Source organism: Trichechus manatus, unplaced genomic scaffold, assembly GCF_000243295.1.
Source record: "Trichechus manatus latirostris isolate Lorelei unplaced genomic scaffold, TriManLat1.0 scaffold00002, whole genome shotgun sequence".
Classification (NCBI taxonomy): Eukaryota; Metazoa; Chordata; class Mammalia; order Sirenia; family Trichechidae; genus Trichechus; species Trichechus manatus.
In genome coordinates this window covers 8,923,684-8,941,643 of record NW_004443938.1, presented here as the reverse complement: position 1 = coordinate 8,941,643, position 17,960 = coordinate 8,923,684, and the positions used below count along the sequence as shown (strand labels likewise).

Below are 17,960 nucleotides of genomic sequence, written 5' to 3'. Positions count from 1 at the left end.
TACAGCACTTATCAGTCGTTGCCCACCCAAAGTCCTTCTCCTCCTCTCTCCTTGTTAAAAGAACTCTGACTTTGATAGGAGAAGCTGTGGGAGCAAGCCTAGGGCGTAAAATAGGACTGGTTTAAAGAAATCATGTCTAGCCTATTCCCTTTTGGCAATCTCTTGCATTTCAAGCCTCCCTTACAATTATCACAGGCCCCTGGGTGGTGAAAATAGTTTGAACTTGACTACTAATCTAAAGGTTAGCTGTTTGAACTCACCCAGTGGCACTGCAGAAGAAAGGCCTGGTGATCTGTTTCTGTATAGAGTACATCCAAGAAAACCCTCGGAGCAGTTCTACTCTGTAACAGATGGGGTCACCATGAGTCAGAATGGACTCAACAGCAATGAGTCTGGTTTGGTTTGCAATTATCAGTGGCCACATGACCCAGTTATGAGATATGACAGGTAAGAAGAAGCATAGGAGGAGGCTTCTCAGAAGGATTATTATTATTTTCTTGTTTGACTAAACGAGACAGGCACTGCTACCTCCTCCATCATCCTGCCTTTTGTGCATGCCTGATACTATGATGTCAGCTGCTGGAACACGAAGGACGGACAGCACAGGGAGAAACAGCCCCGCCGGTCCTTGGAGCAACAGAAAATGTCCTGACGGGCTAAGCCTCTGTTGAGTGAGTACTCCCTCTCTGCCAGTGGACGGCATTATCAACCAGTAAACAAAGCAACCCAACTGTGAGACATGATCTGTGCGATCGCCACTTAAAAATGGAGTAACAACATACACGAAAATCTTTCTTTAGAAAACCTTACCTCTTTCTTTAGGCTTCATAAATACATTTAGGCTGTGATTTTGTCACAACGTTCTAAGCAGTTCCAACAAATATCTCATTTATAAATATTTTAAAGTTATCATTCTGAGCAATGAATAAAATTCTAGGTACCTGAACCAATTACCACTTAAATAAATTAATGATCACTTGGTACAATTCCCACTCCACGAGTAACTGACAGACTGGGAAATTTTTACCATATTTCACAGAAAAAGTAAGTAACATTAGCATTGTGTACCTCATTGGCACAACAATGTATATGCATATGCATACGTATATGTATTTGCATATTAAATTAGAACAAGCATTATTTAAATATCAATTATTAAATGAGTTAAAGTGCTTAGTTCAGAATCTGGCCTATGGTAAACACTCAATAAATGATAGTTATTAATACTATGCATTTTTCAGAATTTACATACAATAAACTACGCACTTTAGAGGTAGTGCAATAAAGAACTTTGCACACTTTAAAATATACATACATACATTCAGAAGAATATGACTGAAACTCCTGGCCCACTTCTGGGAATGTCACACTAGCAAATGGGTCAGGAGCCTGTGGGTATCAAAGCAATAATGGTGCGACACTCCTCCCAGCCCACGCGGGTGACAGTCAGGAAGACCCCATCTCTCCAGGGTCTCATGACACTGCACAGCTGGGTGTTCAAGGCTACGCTCTACAGACTTACATCTCTCTACTTTTCTTTCTCTCTCCCTCTCTTTTTAAAAGCATTAGAAGTAAACCAATTAGTTTAAAAAAAGCCAGTAAATATTACAGTTGTTGCTTTTGTTGTTGCCGTGTGCCATCGGGTTGACTTTGAGTCATTGTGACCCCCTGTGGGAACACAGAACTGCCCCCTAGGGTTTGCTAGGCTATCATTTTTACGGAAGCAGATCACCAAGTTTTTCTCCCGAGGAGCCCTTGGGTAGGTTCAAACCACCAACCTTCCTGTTGGCAGCCAAGTGCTAACCATCGCGCCACCCAGGCTCCTTCAGAATATTACAGAGAGGCTACAAATAAATAATAAAAAGCCACTGCCCCTGAGGTCCAAATCTAAGTTATTAGCTGGACTGAGAAGTGAATGAATTACCAACACCGACCCCCATTTCTGCAGGCTTTGATAGACTGAAAAACTGCAACGAACAACAGACGAGCAGAGAAAACTCTGGTTCTGCAACATCAAGCCTACAACAAAGGCTCTGCAGGCAGGAGTTGCCGGAATCAAGACGGACAGTAATGAGTGGCTAGCTGCTGTACATCAGCTGGATAACATTTGGCTTATTTCATAAACTATTTTATATTTGCATATCACATTGTGTTTGTTTTGATAAACAATTTTATATTTTTCGTCTTTTGCTTATAAAGTATTAACTGTTCATGTTAATGCAATATGGCAACATCTGAATTTTTTTTCAATCCACAGAATATATTTATTGGTTTCTTCATGTTTCCTATGAGAAGTTACCTTTCACTTACTTATTTGTAATTACCAGCAGCTCTCAAGAAGCAAACCATCACATCCGGTAAATAAGGTTTGACTGTGGCTCAAATGGCTGCTGGTTGGTTGCCATCTCCAGCGGATGTTGTCATCACGTCCGAGTGCTGTTATTTCTGGAAACCCCCAGAGAAGCGTTTCACACCCACGCCCACTGCTGTCATGTTGTTGAGTCTTGCTCTTCCTCCCGCACTCTGCTCCTGCTTGTCTGTGCAGCTTGACCCCCAGCTGACTGAGGGGTACTCATGCTGCCAGCACCAGTAACGACTGCACAGATGTCCCAGCAAAGGGGGCTGGGGTTGTTGATCCAGAACATCCAGTGCAATTTGAATATCAGATAAAAAGCAAAAAAAGTTTAGGGTGACATGTTCCATGCAATATTTATACTTACACTTAAAAAATTCTTTATTTATCTGAAATTCAAGTTGAGCTGAACACCCTGCATATTTATTTGCTAAATTAGCATCCCTACCCAGGAGCCCCCTGGTGCCAGAGTGATGCTGGGCTTCCTCCTCTTCCCAGCTCAGAGTGAGTGCAGCTCTGGCCTTTGCCCAGGTTCTCACACAGGATGTAATGAAAAACCCCTTCAGTCAACTCTTTGCTCTCACCTGCCGCTGAGCCATAGAGCTAAAGGCAAGTCCAAGGGGCCTGAGGGGGGACAGAGGCCACTCTCCTCCTCTCATCTAAGATGTTTTCCTCACTAGAGCCTCAGCTAAAACATCTGGGGAATTGTTGAAAGTCACTAAAGCATTCCAAAGCTTTCTTACCGATTCATGCCTTCAAACTGCTATGTTTTGTGCATTCCATGGCCGTGGGGAAGGGGTGGTTCCAGGGAGTCTGCTGAAAATCAACTCACTGAGGACCAATTCACCAAATGCTCAGTTTATCTAATATAATAATCTATTCAAAGTTTGCTTCATGAAATTATTTATAAACTCAGTAGCCCAGTTTTGTTGTGTTTTGCTTGTTTTGTCTTTTTTCTGACCTTTTCAGATTCCCTCCTTGGCCCTTGGTCTTCTCCCACTATGTACTAGGGTGTGGTTTCTGCCGAGTTTCCTCTCTGTCTTCCCCTAGAAGAAAACCATTTGCCTTCCAGTTAACTCTGACTCCTGGCGACCCCGTGTGTGTCACAGGAGGAGTTTCAATGGCTGATTTTTCAGTAGATTGCCATGCCTTTCTTCTAAGTCACCACTGGGTAGAGTCAACCCTCCAAACTGAGTTTGCACGACCCAGGGACTCCCCTAAAATACTTAGGAAGACAAAAATTTTCAATTAAACTTAAAAAGTCTTTGAAATCCATTAAAATAACTAAATTGGCAGGGGGGGCCAAGATGGTGGAGCAGTCAGACGCTTCTGGTGGTCCCTCCTACAACAAAGACTGGAGAAAACAAGTGAATTGATTATATATGACAGTCGCGGAGCCCTGAACATCAAAGGCAAAGTTGAGGAATTGGACTGAGTGGCCGGGGGAGGGAGAGACGGTTCAGAAGCAGCGAGAAGCTGCCAGACCTGCCTCAGCGGGAGCTGGTGCCCTGAGGACCGGATTGGCTGGTGTGCGCGCGGGCAGTTGCATTTGGGACACGTTTTCCACCAAGCGGCAGAGAGTCTGCTCAGGCCTCCAGAGCCAGTGAAATGCAATGCTTAATCGGCAAAAGATAAGTACGTGCATGTAACCTACCGCGCCAATCAAAAAACACCCCGTTTGGGAAGAACCTCTCTCCCACTTACCTGCTCCCTCCTCACTCTGCACTGGGTCCCAGGCCGGCTTTGATTCCCCTGGGCCGGAAGTAGGACCCAGCACATGCCCTGAGCCATTCTTCTGGCCTCGGAGCGGGAATAAATTAACAAACAGGAAAAAATAATCTGCCAGTTCCCCTAAGTCGGGAACTCAGGGCAGGCACAGCCCCTTTGCCTAGGCACAGGCATAAGGGGTCCGTGGACTTTGAATGCCTTTCACCCCTGCATGGACCTGTGTGGGCGCATTTCAACAGTGTAGGCCCTCATTAGCACAGTACAACAGGGTATATATACCTGAAGTCTAACTTTACCATATCAGCTATATGGTGAAGTGACAGGTTCATGAATTTGATACTGCTCTAACAACTGGACCAATAAGCAAAATCATGATAAACAGAGAAAAGATTGAAGTTGTCAAGAATTTCATTTTACTTGGAGCCACAAGGAACACCCATGGAAGCAGCAGTCAAGAAATCAAAAGATGCATTGCGTTGGGCAAATATGCTGCAAAAGACCCCTTTAAAGTGTTGAAAAGCAAAGATGTCACCTTGAAGACTAAGGTGCTTCTGTCCCAAGCCATGGTATTTTCAATAGCTTCACATTCATGCGAAAGCTGGATGATGAATAAGGAAGATCAAGGAAAAATTGAAGCCTTTTAATTATGGTGTTGGTGAAGAATATTGAATATACCATGAAATGCCAAAAGAACAAACAAATCTGCCTTGGAATAAGTATAACCAGAATGCTCCTTAGAACCAAGAATGGGAACACGACGTCTCACATACTTTGACCACGTTATCAGCACGGTCTAGTTGCTGGACAAAGACATCATGCTTGGTAAAGTAGATGGTCAGGGAAAAAGAGGAAGACCCTTAATGAGATGGATTGACACAGTGGCTGTATCAATGTGTTTAAGCGTAACAACGATTGTAAGGATGGCGCAGGACCAGGAAGCATTTAGTTCTGTTGTACGTACGGCCGCTGTGAGTTGGAGCCGACTCGATGGCACCTAACAACAACAACATACAAGCTGGCATTGATACCCTGAAGTGGTTTGTATCAGGTAGATGTTAAGTAGACCACTTTACATTTAGAAATTGAATACAGTGTATACTATATTTGTAAACTCTCAAGAGTAATACTAATATAAAATAAAGCATGAAGTCTTACAATTTTTATGGTAATTGTTTCAGCTGTTCTTTTGCTTGTTTTTGCCTTAGATTTGTTCTTTTCTAGGTGCTGGTTTTGGGAAAAGGGAAACAGAGGAGACATTCTAACTTGTTATCAGTTTCCTCTCAGTTGGGTATTCAGTAACGTGCGGGCAAAGTCAGCGTGTAGGAGAGGGCACTGCAGATCACAGCGAGAACGAAAGAGGAGCATGGACTCAGGAAAGAAGATGGCGGGGAGAAGAGTCCATAAGGCCACACACTAGAAATCTCATGGCGGAACTGATGGCAGGAAGCAGAGGTGAATGAGGATATTCCATCACTGGTTGTGGAAAAAGCTCTTGGCCTCCCTCCTAGAGCCCGTATGTGAGATTAACCCATGCACCAAGCAGCTCCTTTTTAGGCCTGTACCACACAACACAAATCCAAACAGAATGCAGTAAGGTGACATCCTCACCCTTGTGACATCCAAAGTGTGTATTAACAACATAAAAATATTTAAGTGACACAGAGTAACACGTAATGACCCTTTCATTATACTCTAAAAACTCAGAAATGCCCACTGATCAAATCCACACTAAATGAAGAGGGGTAAAAAGTGCATACTTGGGCAAAAAGACACGATGCTAAACCTAGAAAGGAAGCTTATCTGTCTTCTAAGACTTTTAATTTATTGCATAGAGGTGAGAGTGGGTTTTGATAATCAGAACAACAAGTCGACTCCTGACCAACAATTAATCTGTAACAAATATTAAGTTTAGGAATGATTATACACTGAGACGATATTTCTTAATAAATTTCCGCACATAAATTGTCCCTAATCTATAAACCAATTTCAAATATAATCCATCATGCCGGGCACTTTACATCTTATTCTATTTATTGCACCATTTCTCATCAGAAACCTTTTAGCTTTAATGCTATTCCATGGCATAGTATCTCATTAGAGTGGAAAAGATAAAGTTCATTTTGAGATAAAGTAATTATAGCGATGGTAAGGGGAAAAAGTCACCCAAACTTCTTGGCTGCAGTAATCTCCTGGCTTCTGATTCATTTGAAGACTAATAAACTGAGTACAGATTAAAAGATGTTAATAGTAGATAACTCTGATTACCTAGAGTTTGTGCTAATGGGCTTTAACAATTTGTAACCTTCCTCAGAACTAAAGAGTCCCAGAGGTGTGAGTGTACAATATGAGCTCAGCAGGTTCTTCTGTGCTTATCTATTTATTTAGCAGAAAACTCTTCACCTGAACAAAGTAATAACAGCAGCCACCATTTCTGGAATGTGTATTATGTGCCAGGAGCCCTGGTGGCACAGTGGTTAAGCGCTGGCTGAAGTTTGAATCCACCAGCTGCTCAGTGGGAGAAAGATGTGGCAGTCTGCTCCTGTAAAGATTTACAGCCTTGGAAACCCTGTGGGGTAGTTCTACTCTGTCCTACAGGGTCACTATGAGTCAGAATCAATGCGACAGCAAAGGGTTTTATCATGTGCCAGGCATTGTGCTAAGTACTTTATGGGTTATGCCATTTAATCTTCGCAAAAACCTTAATGGAATTCTCCCATTTTAGGAGAAGGAAACTGAGACAAAGAAGTTAAATGACTTTCCCAAAGTCACCCAGCTAATGAGTGGCAGAACCGGGTTTGAATCTGAGATGTCAGGTAGACTGGCCAGGACCAGGGAGGCTGTGCCCTCCAGCCCTGCCCCTGGCACTTCACAGCCGGATATTCCCTGACAAATGAAATGCTGTATCCATGCTCTCCCACCACTCCTCCAAGTCCATTCTATCTTCTCATTATCTTTAGAGTCCATAAAGTCTTCTACTCCTCACATATCCTTACTATACTGTAAGCCCATTTCCATTCAGAAAAACAAGTCAGTTTCTTCCTAACAGAAGATTTGCTTTCTCCAGGAGGCACAACCACTGGCCATGTGTACCCTGACCGGGGCCATGATGGTGGGACAGGAGCGGGCCCTCATCACTGTCGAGGAGAGAATGCTGGCAGCCTTCACTGATCAGAAATGTGAAGGGGTGAGGAGGAGGTGGAAGTCTCGGAATGATTCCCAGGGACACGCTCTTCTTGCCAGCATCATACTCTAACTAAACTCTCCAAACCAAACCCATTGCCACTGAGTAGATTCACGCTCATAGTAACACTACAGGACAGAGCAGAACTGCCCCACAGGGTTTGCAAAGAGCAGCTGGTGGACTTGAACTGCTGACCTTTTTGTCAGCAGCCAAGCTCTGTAACCACTACACTACTAGGGCTTCAACTCAACCCTCTAGCTCAGTAAAAATACTTAACAAGTCATACAGTCTCTGTTTATAAAATCAGTGATAGGGGAATCTTTGTGAGTTTGGGCTAGGAAGTATATCATGTTTCACGCAAATAACGCGCACCTCCGCATTTGTTTGCAGGCTGAGCCCGCCCCCCACGAGGTATTTTTGTAAGCACGCTATGTTGATTTTTTTTTTTTACAGCAACATGAGGAAGAGGACTGGCAAGATGGCCCTTGCGGGGATGCCTCTCGGGGAAGGGCGCAGCCAGTAAACAACTGCACAAAGTGTGGGTCATTGGCAAAAAAATACGGTAATTGACCACGTATATACATCTTGCTTCCTTACCAGAAGTCTCCCTCTCTTGTATCTTCACCTCATACACTTATGATTTAACAACAGGACAGGCCGTAGAAAAGGCCAGGTCACACTCAAACGTTGGCGTCGGTAAAGAATATTGAAGAGACTGAGGACTACCAAAACAGTCAGTCTTAGAAGAAATACAACCAGAAGGCTCCTGAGAAGGGAGGATGGTGAGACTCGTTCTTGCTTACTTTGCACACGTCATCAGGAAAGACCAATCATTAGAAAAGGACATCGTGCTTGGAAAAGGAGAGGGTCAGTGAAAACAAGGGAGACCCCCAATGAGATGAATTGACACAACAGCTGCAAAATGGACTCAAACCTACCAACCATCATGAAGATGGTAAATGACCAGACAGTGTTCTCATTCTGTTATGCATAAGGTCACGATGAGTCAGAGATGACTTGATGGCAACCAGCAACAATTGACATTCTAACCTCGAGTTTGGCAGGATACAATGGAGAAGGGAGAGAAACTAGCTTGTTTTTTTACCCAAGAAAAATTCCTTCTTTAATTTCTAGTTATTTTAAAAAAGCAGGATATACCCTACATATCTTGGAAAACCTAACTTTTTCTGCCCACTTTTCTGAATTAAGAAAAGGATCTGGCCTAGTCATCTTTCAGTCCTCCACCCTCCTGAGGAAATAGAGGCATAGGTTATTTTATAATATTTATTTTATTACTCAAGAGCACTAGGAGCTTATGAACATGTACAAATCAGCCTCCCTTCTGCGCACGGCCCTATCTCATCTCCGCAGGGACCACTGTGGGCAATCTGTGAACAGGCAATTGGAAATCAAGTGCTGCCCGTGGTTTTCAATCAGCCCTTGCTCACTATTTTCGAGTGAGCATACATATTTCTCTAGGACATTTGGTCAGTCAATACTCTGGTCAAGGTCGCCACGTAATAAAGAGAGGTACTTTGATTTGGAGACAGAAAACCTGATGTCTGAGTCGATTCTCAGCTGACTCTCCAGGTCAGGTCTAAACCCCAGACATCAGTGTCCCCATCCTTAACACCAGGGCAGAAATGACTACTCCACCCTCCCTGCCAGTTTATTATGAGTATCATATTAAATACTCGTGTATGAGAGGCTGCACACTATTACTGCATGCAAAATTTAAATAATGTTGAGGAAATATTGGGACTACACATAAAGCCCCAACACAAAAATTGAGGAGGCTTTGTAAAGACTCGTGAAACGCACGGAGTTTGTGGCAGACTGATTTCTGCGGGGGAAAAGATAATGTTACACTGTCAAAAACAGCCCAGGGGGTTCAGTGGGTTCTGACATTCCTCCTTGCTTATCAGAGTTCACTGCAGAAGTCAGCTACGGCGCACACTGCTCCACGTGCAACCTCTCAGCCACACGAGGCCCTATCCTTTCCTTTTCTCTTGCTGTATCTCTTTTTCCTTTTCCCTGACCAGAGAAAGCTGTTCAAGTTGTAGATCTTTATAAAGTTCTGGAAAATGAAATCTTAAGGGTTGCCTTAGATGTCCCATCTAAATCCTTTCCTCTTGCTGACTTCAGCACTCACCCTAGCATTACCAAGCCTTTACTCACAGATGATGAGCAGTGTAGGCAGGTCAGCTGTTCCTCAGAGCCGATTCATAAGTACTGTTGGGTGTGAGTTTGTTGTTATTAATGAGAAATCAAAATGCCTGCTCTTCTCATCTGCTATATGCTACTGTGCTAAGTCTAGTAACTGTACTAAAAATATGGATTCAATAAATTATCTCTAAAGCATCTTTGATTCCATTTTCCCTAAATCCTTAAGCCTATTTTTTCCCCAAGAACATTTTTCGAACAGTATTTATAGTACAAAGGAAGTAGGTAAATAATAGGCCATCGATTACCAGATTTGTAGAGCCAGCAATATATCCTGGAAAAAGTTCCGGCTTTGGAGAAATACAGAGATGTTTCACTCCTGGCTCCGTAGTTTAGTAACTGTGTAACTGTATTAGATTCATACTTAACTCACGGAGTCTTTTGTTAGAAACACTGGATAAGAATATCTACCCTGCGGGTCTGTCACGAGACTGAGAGAGAAATACAAATATAAGAATACAAATGTATGGACAGAATTCAATAAATTGTAGTGAAACAATCATAAGTATTACGATTAATATGATTATAAAACACCAGATAGAATTTCTAAAGCACGCGAATGTACTGAACCAACGTGGGAGATATCGTTCCTCCAGCGTTATCAGCTGTATGCCCTGCTATCGGCCAAGCAGGGTGTTAAGTGTTGAAAATAAACCAGGGACCAAACTGACACGCCACTCGCTTTTTGTGAGGCTTATAAACTATTGGAATACAGACAAGTCAACGGACAACTGTGCAGAATGTGGAACAAGTGAACGATATCTGCCATCATGCAGTAGAAGATTTGGCTTTTTAGGGAAGGAGGAGAAAGCAGAGAGACCAGATAGCTCAGGAAACACTTCAGAGAGGGGTCAAAGATATGCAGAACAAAAACCAGGTGATCTGTGGACATCAAAGGTGGAGCGGCTCTGGCTCTGGGAACTGGCAAAGTCCAGGTGGTGAGAGCCAGAATCTGAGATGGGCGGAGCCAAGCAATGAGGGATCTTCCCGCTGAGGGAGTGCTGGGCCAGGCAAGCAGGGTGACTTCCCTCCCTCACAGAGCTTTGCTTGAGATGGAAATAGCCTCCTGATGCAGAGTGGTGGGGGTGGGAGTGTTTTTGCTGCTCTGGAAAGTGTCAGTTCAAGCCTGGATTGATTTTATAGTGAAGGATATATGTAAACAATGATGATAAAGGTAATAGGTTAATATTTCTAAGTATTTATGTCCCAGGTTCTGTTCTAAGGACTCCTCACATGTTAACTAATCTTCACAACAACTAAGAAAGAGATACTATCATCCCATTTTTAGAACCACCAACCTGCCAGTTAGCAGCCGAGTGCTTAACCACTGTGCCACCAGGGATCCTGGCTAACACAGGGAGGAAATAATAAAGTCAGCCTTCTAACTGGGCAGTCTGACCCCAGAGTCATCCTCTCAAACTCACACCACGCTGCCTCTCCTCTCTCACTTTTATTGAGTGCTTACTGCATACTCACCTGCTAAGCATGTAGCCTTCAAACCCTACAAACTCTTCTTTGGTTTGGTAAATGTAGGCAGAAGTTACAGGTTAATTTTTCTTTTTGTTTCCTATTTTCCCCTCACTGAGCATATTTTGGAGCCCTGGTGGTGCAGTGGCTAAGAGCTCAGCTGCTAACCAAAAGGTCAGCAGTTTGAATCCACCAGCCGCTCCTTGGAAACCTATGGAGCAGTTCTACTCTGTCCTATATAGGCTTCCTATGAGCCAAAATCAACTCGACGGCAATGGGCTTGGTTTTGGTTTGAGCATATTTTGAAGTGAGAAATTTCACATACGATACCAGATTGGTGATTTTTGATTAAAAAAAAAAGAAAGAAGAACACATGGCCACACTAAGCCTCTAACTCACCATCTGCCAACAACTGGTGGAGCTGAAGAGCAGCTGCCTCCTTACACAGCCACGACCCCTCCAATCCACCACAGTCCCTGCCACTCCCCAGTGCTCACATCTGACGGAACTTCTATCACCTGCCCAACCACTCTGGCTACTTGAGTATGAGACCCTTACTGTAAACATAACTATGGGGCATAAACAGGGAGACTCTGGAGCTTAAAAGCTTAGATCAGAAAGTCTGAGTTCAAATCCCAAGTCCCCCATTTATCAATTTTTTTCCTAGCACAAAGGAAATGTCCTTGGGCAAATTTTTAAATATATTTAAACTTCATTTTTCTCAAACCTAAACTAGGGATATTAAAAGTACAGGATTAGTGAAAAAGAGGAAGACCTTTAACAAAATGGCTGCAACATTAAGCTCAAATACAGCAACAATTGTGAGGATGGTACAGGACCAGGCAGTGTTTCGTTCTGTTGTACATAGGGTCGCTATGAGTCAGAATCAATTCCATAGCACCTAACAACGATAATAATAGTACTTAATTCAGACTGCTGTTATGAAATAATCAAATGAGATAATGCATGAAAATAATGTAGCTTGGTGTTCAATAATAATTTGTTATTGCTATTTTTATTGACAATATCTGGGAGTTAGTATAAATAGGTCACATACGTACCCACCTGGAGCAATAAGGACTTAAGTGTAGGTGAGAAGAACAGAAGAGCCTGTTTACTGCATTGGACAGGCTAGTGGCAGAGGGGAGGAGCCAGCTGAAGAAAAATACCTGCGGGACTTCAGATAGCATGTCTGCCAGACAGAACCACTGTCCAATGCCACTCCATAGAAAGGGTCAACAAGTTGGCTAGAACAAATCTAGATGTCTTTCAGAGATTTGGATTTGTAAGTGGACTTTCCTATGTAGAAGAAATGTTGTGTCATAGTGACATATTAATTTTTTTTTAATCTATAATTCTGCCCTTTTTTCCTGTCTTGAGGCATTGAATCCTTGATTTTTTTCTTCGCGTGCTTTCTCAATGCTTCATGATTTCCATTCTGTAGGGCCACCATCTCAATCCAGGCCCTCACGACCTCACCTATGAATCATATGATGATTTCTTAATTAGCCTCTTTGCCTTTAAACTGTGCCCAACTTTAGACCTGGAGATATGGGGCCACAGCACTAAGAGTTCTGGGTATAATTTACACATCACCATTGTTTTTAGGATTTTTGCCTGGGCTCCCCATTACCTGCAGAATCAAATCTAAATGTTCTAGCCCATCATTGGGGTCCCTATCTGATAACTGGGGTATTTATCTACACATCAGCCACTGACTACCCCAAAGTACAGGTAGTCCCCAACTTATGACGGTGTTCCATTCTTACTATTCCATCAAGTCAGTTCTGACATAAGTCTTTTTTTTTTAAGTTTTCATTATCATTGCCTTTCATTACCAGTATCTTTATAAATTCGACCTTTGCACATCTGCAAATGAGCATCTGAGAATGATAACATCAGCAAATTATGTGCTGTAACATTGTATGTAGTACGTATTACTAACGATCAGATACACCAAAAAAAAGAAAACAACAGACGGTTGTAAGTACGGTTGGTTGTCACTGGAATACGTCGTAAGCTGGAGACTACCTGTACTCTGTTCTTTTATGCCTCCTTGACTGTGCTCCTGCCAATGTCCTGACCAGACACCAGCTGTGCCCTACTCGCATTCTTACCCTCGTTGAATCTAGCCAAATCCTAGGCAACCATCACGTTGAAGCCATGAACCAATGTGCTCTATGTTTTAAATCAGTGGTTGGCAAACATCTCCTCTAAAGGGGAAGAAACAACTATTTTAGGCTTTGCAAGCCATGTGATCTGTGTTGCAACTGCTCTACTCACCTCTGCCCTTATAGCATGAAAGCAGCCAGAGACAGTTCGTAGAGAAATGGGTGTCACATATCCTGATAAAACTTTATTTATGGACACTGAAATTTAAATTTTAGATGCTTTTCATGGGTCATGCAATATTCTTCTTCTTTTGTTCCTTCAACCATGTAAAAGTGTGAAAGCCACTCATAGCTTATGGACTCTATAAAAACAGGCAGCAGGCCACATTCGGCCCGTGGGCTGTAGTTTGCTGACCCTTGTTTTACATGCATGCTGTCTGATGATCCACAGCTTTCTTTTTCACTTTTTATTCAAGTATAACTTACATTTAGCAACCTTGAATGTGTCGATCTTAAGTGGACAGTCTAATGAACTTGGATATAAATACACAAACTGTGTAACCACCCCACAGACCAAGGCATTGAACATTTCCAGTACTCTAGAAGGCTCCTTCATGATCTCTTATACTAAACACCTTCATCAAAAATCAACCACTTTGTTATAAAAGCAGTGTCTACACTTTTTTTCAATAAGTCTGGATTAAAGAGATAGGGTGAATGATCCTATGCTACCTAAACTTGAACACGAGTGGAAAGAAATCAAGAAGGCAAAGCTGTCTGTCTTTTAAAACGGAATTTCAGATACCATTAATTATCATGGTCATGCAGAAGAATGCCTTTTATTTCCAGTGATATGTGATCTATAATGAGAAGCATCAAAAGGCGATTCTAGAAACTCACATTCCTTCTCCTTGGCAGTCTCATGCTACCGTTGCTTTCCCTTACCTGGGCCAAGGTGAGCGTTGTTTGTTTGCAGGTGCTGCACTGCACCCTGAGTTTTCCTGGCTGCACTGCTTGACAGGGGCCTTTGCAATACACATAAAAGCTGTTGTAAGTTGGTCTACCTGCTGGGAGAAAAAGCAGAGGAAATATCCAATCAATGCTGCATCCAATTTGAGTCAAGATACTCTCTTTAAAGAATTTGATATAGGAAACATTAACTCCTCGGGTACATGTTGGAACATTAGTAGGGTAAATATTCCAGTGAGGATACAACAATTTAATTCAGAAAATCTAGTTTTATGCTCAGAAGAGTGAAAATCATCTCACCTTCTTGCCAACAGCCCTGTGACTTACTCAGCAAAGTAAGCAACCTGCTGCCGAGCAGGCTGGCCAAGTGCGTTTGCAGCTGAGCGAAATTCAATGCACCTTTGCTGGTGAAGTTTTAACAGAGGACAGGAAATTCAGAGCCTAGGGAAATTGAGAGTCCACTGCTCCTGAATTTGATTTCATGCTTCTGTACATTGTTTGGAACACTCTAGCTTTTTTCCTCTTAAATTCTTACCCATAGGGACAAAGCAGCCCACTCCTTGTGATATGGATGATAGGAACCCAGAATGCTGGATTTCCATGAAGACCTTCCAACACACAGTCACAGGCATACACCTAAACTGAGACAAGAGCCCCAAGGAGCTTAACAGACCAGGGACTGTGAGCAAAAATGGACACTCTGTATTTCATTAGTGTTCTCCCTAACCAGACAAATGCCATTCAGATAAAAAATGGTGGGGCAGTAGTTAAGAGCTTGGCTGCTAACCAAAAGGTCGGCAGCTTAAATCCACCAGCCACTCCTGAGAAACCCCATGGGGCAGTTCTACTCTATTCTATAGGGTTGCTATGAGTCAGAATCGACTCAACAGCAACAGGTTTGGTTTGGTTTATCTCAAGGGTAAAAACTGGACCAAAAAAAAATATATATATACATCCAATAATTCAACATTGCTGATCACGTCTTTCAAATGTCACAATACTACTCTGTAAAATTAGGAAAATCTTCCTGAATGGTTTCACACTGTTGCATCTGCAAAGAACAAACTTTATTTGGAAGCATTTGCCAATAAAATGACCCCCCTTCCCAAATTTCTAAACTTCTAAAATTACCACATAGTTCTTTTAATTCCTACTTTACTGTTGCTGGGTAGGGGTAACATAAAAGGTCATGGTATAAAAGTTCATTTTTAAATGTTACTATTATCATCAACACATCTAAAAATAACCAATAGGGAGGTGGAGCCAAGATGGCAGTGTAGTAAGACGCTTCCTATATCCCTCTTACAACAAAGACCTGGAATAACAAGTGATTTGATTATATGTGAATATCTAGGAGCCCTGAACAAGGCAAAGTTGAGGAGTCGGACTGAGGGGCAGGAGGAGAGGGAGACGGTTCGGAAGAAGCCAGCAGCACCAGAGCGCGGGCAGCGGGACGGCAACTCTTTAGCCACACCGGTAACTTCCCAGCGGGGCGGGTCTGCAGTGAAGCAGGCAAACAGCTGTGAGCACATTCGGAAAGCAGTTTCCACATCAAAAGAGATCTGGCAGCAGAGATTCTGCTTGGACACTCTGAACCAGTGAAAAGCAGCTTCCAAGAGGCTAAGATAAGTACATGCGTGCACCCTTTTGCGGGGATTTAAAAAAAAAAAAGCCCATTTGGGAAAAACCTCTCTCCCTTTTACCTCCTCCCTCCGCGCTCTGCCCCAGGAGTCCGCTGGGCCGGAAGTAGATCCCAAAAGGCACCATGACCCATTCTCCTGGCCTTGGAGAGGGAACAAATAATCTACTGGCTCCCCAAGCCAGGAACACAGGGTTGGCACAGCTCCTTTGCTAGGCACCGGTATCAGGGGTCTGCAGACTCTGAGTGCCTTACACCCCTGTATAGACTTGTGGGGACCCATCTCAACAGCATTAGTCCTCACTACCACAGTACAACAGAGCAAACATCTGAAGTCTATCTTCAACTGCTTCAGCTGTGAACTGGCAGATTTGTGACCCTCAAAAGAGCCCCGCCCCTTAAGTAGGCACTTTTATCGATCTGCAGCAGGGGCTTGAGGACTGGTGATATCACCTAAAGTGCCTAGTCACCTGCTACAGGAGTCCAAGAAAAAGTGGTGCCCTCGAGGCTTTACAGCCAACAGAGTGGGTGGGGTGCTCATAGTCCGGCTGCAAAACTCACCTACCTACTCACCCTAGAGAATAGGGACACGCTTTCCTTTCAGACTCTCAGGGGCAGCTGTCAGCCCCCTGCCTGGCTCAGCACACGATCCCCTACCACAGCCAGAGTCCAGTGCCTACACCAATCACCCATGCCTCTCTAGGACTGGGGGTGAAAGACTGCATCACACACTTGGTGACCGATTGCCTGAACACCCGAGCTGAACCCATACAGGAAAATTTAACAGACTCCTGTGTGCACATACTTAGTTACAGAACTAACTACCTGGTGACGGGACGTTAGAGATCCAAAGGTGTCAAAAATCAAACTAGTGCACATGAGCAGCCTATTTGGGCATATCAAAACAAAACAAAATAAGAAGCTAGGTCTCACTAAACCAATACAAAATAAAATTATAATAAAATATTGATAGCTTGGAGACAACAGTCAATATCAAGTCACATAAAGAGGCAGTCCATGATGGCTTCAGCAAGCTCCCAAAATAAAGAATCAATAAATTCTCTGAAGGAAGAGAACTTCTTGGAATTACCAGAGGCAGAATACAAAAGATTAATGTACACAACTCTTCTAGAAATTAGAAAGGAAATTCGACACAATGCAGAAACAGCCAGGGAACATACAGACAAAGTAGTAGCGGAACTTAAAAAAAAGTTAATCAAGAACATAATGCCAAATTTAATAGGCTGCAAGAATCCATAGAGAGACAGCAATCAGAAATCCAGAAAATTAACAATAAAATTTCAGAATTAGACAACCCAATAGAAAGTCATAGGAGCAGAATTAAGGCAGTAGAAGTTAGAATTAGTGACAATGAAGATAAAGCTCTTGACATCCACTTATTCGAGGAAAAATCAGATAAAAGAATTAAAAAGAATGAAGAAATTCTAAGAGTCATGTGGAACTCTATCAAGAGAAATAACCTACGAGTGACTGGAGTACCAGAACAGGGGGGATAACAGAAAATACAAAGAAAATTGTTGAACATTTGTTGACAGAAAACTTCCCTGATATCACAAAACATGAGAAGATATCTATCCAAGATGTTCATCAAACCCCACATAACGTAGATCCCAAAAGAAAGCCACAAAGACATATTATAATCAAACTTGCCAAAACCAAAGATAAAGAGAGAATTTTAAGAGCAGCTAGGGATAAAAGAAAACTCATCTACAAAGGAGAGTCAATTAGAATAAGCTCGGACTACTCCGCAGAAACCATGCAGGCTAGAAGGAAATAGTATGACATATATAAAACCTTGAAGGAAAATAACTGTCAGCCAAGAATTATATATCCAGCAAAACTGTCTCTCAAATATGACGGTGAAATTAGGGCATTTCCAGATAAACAGAAGTTCAGGGAATTTGCAAAAACCAAACCAAAATTACAAGAAATACTAAAGGGAGTCCTACGATTAGATAATCAATAACACCAGCTAACAACGCAAAACTAGAGCACAGGACAGAGCAACCAGATATTGACTCACATAAGGATATCAAAAATACATCAGAGCTAACACATTGAAAATAGGGAAACAGATATCAATATGTAAAAAATGATAATATTTAAACAAAAAAGAGGGACTTAAAAAATGGAGACATCGATTTTTTATATGGAGGGCAAGTTAAGGTGATATAAAGTATTAAAAGACAGGTATAAACTTAGAAAAATAGGGGTAAATATTAAGGTACCCACAATGGACTCTAACAATCCTACAAATCAAAATAAAAA

General features: G+C 42.4%; 1 protein-coding gene across 1 annotated transcript in view; it reads right to left on the bottom strand.

Moving 5' to 3' along the window:
• Positions 1–17,960, bottom strand: part of PRKN (parkin RBR E3 ubiquitin protein ligase) — a 1,016,813-nt gene that overhangs the window by 964,255 nt on the left and 34,598 nt on the right. The window contains exon 3 of the mRNA XM_023728574.1: positions 14,009–14,127. Within this exon, the coding sequence (XP_023584342.1) occupies positions 14,009–14,127 (119 nt within the window). The remainder of the gene's footprint in view (positions 1–14,008; positions 14,128–17,960) is intronic.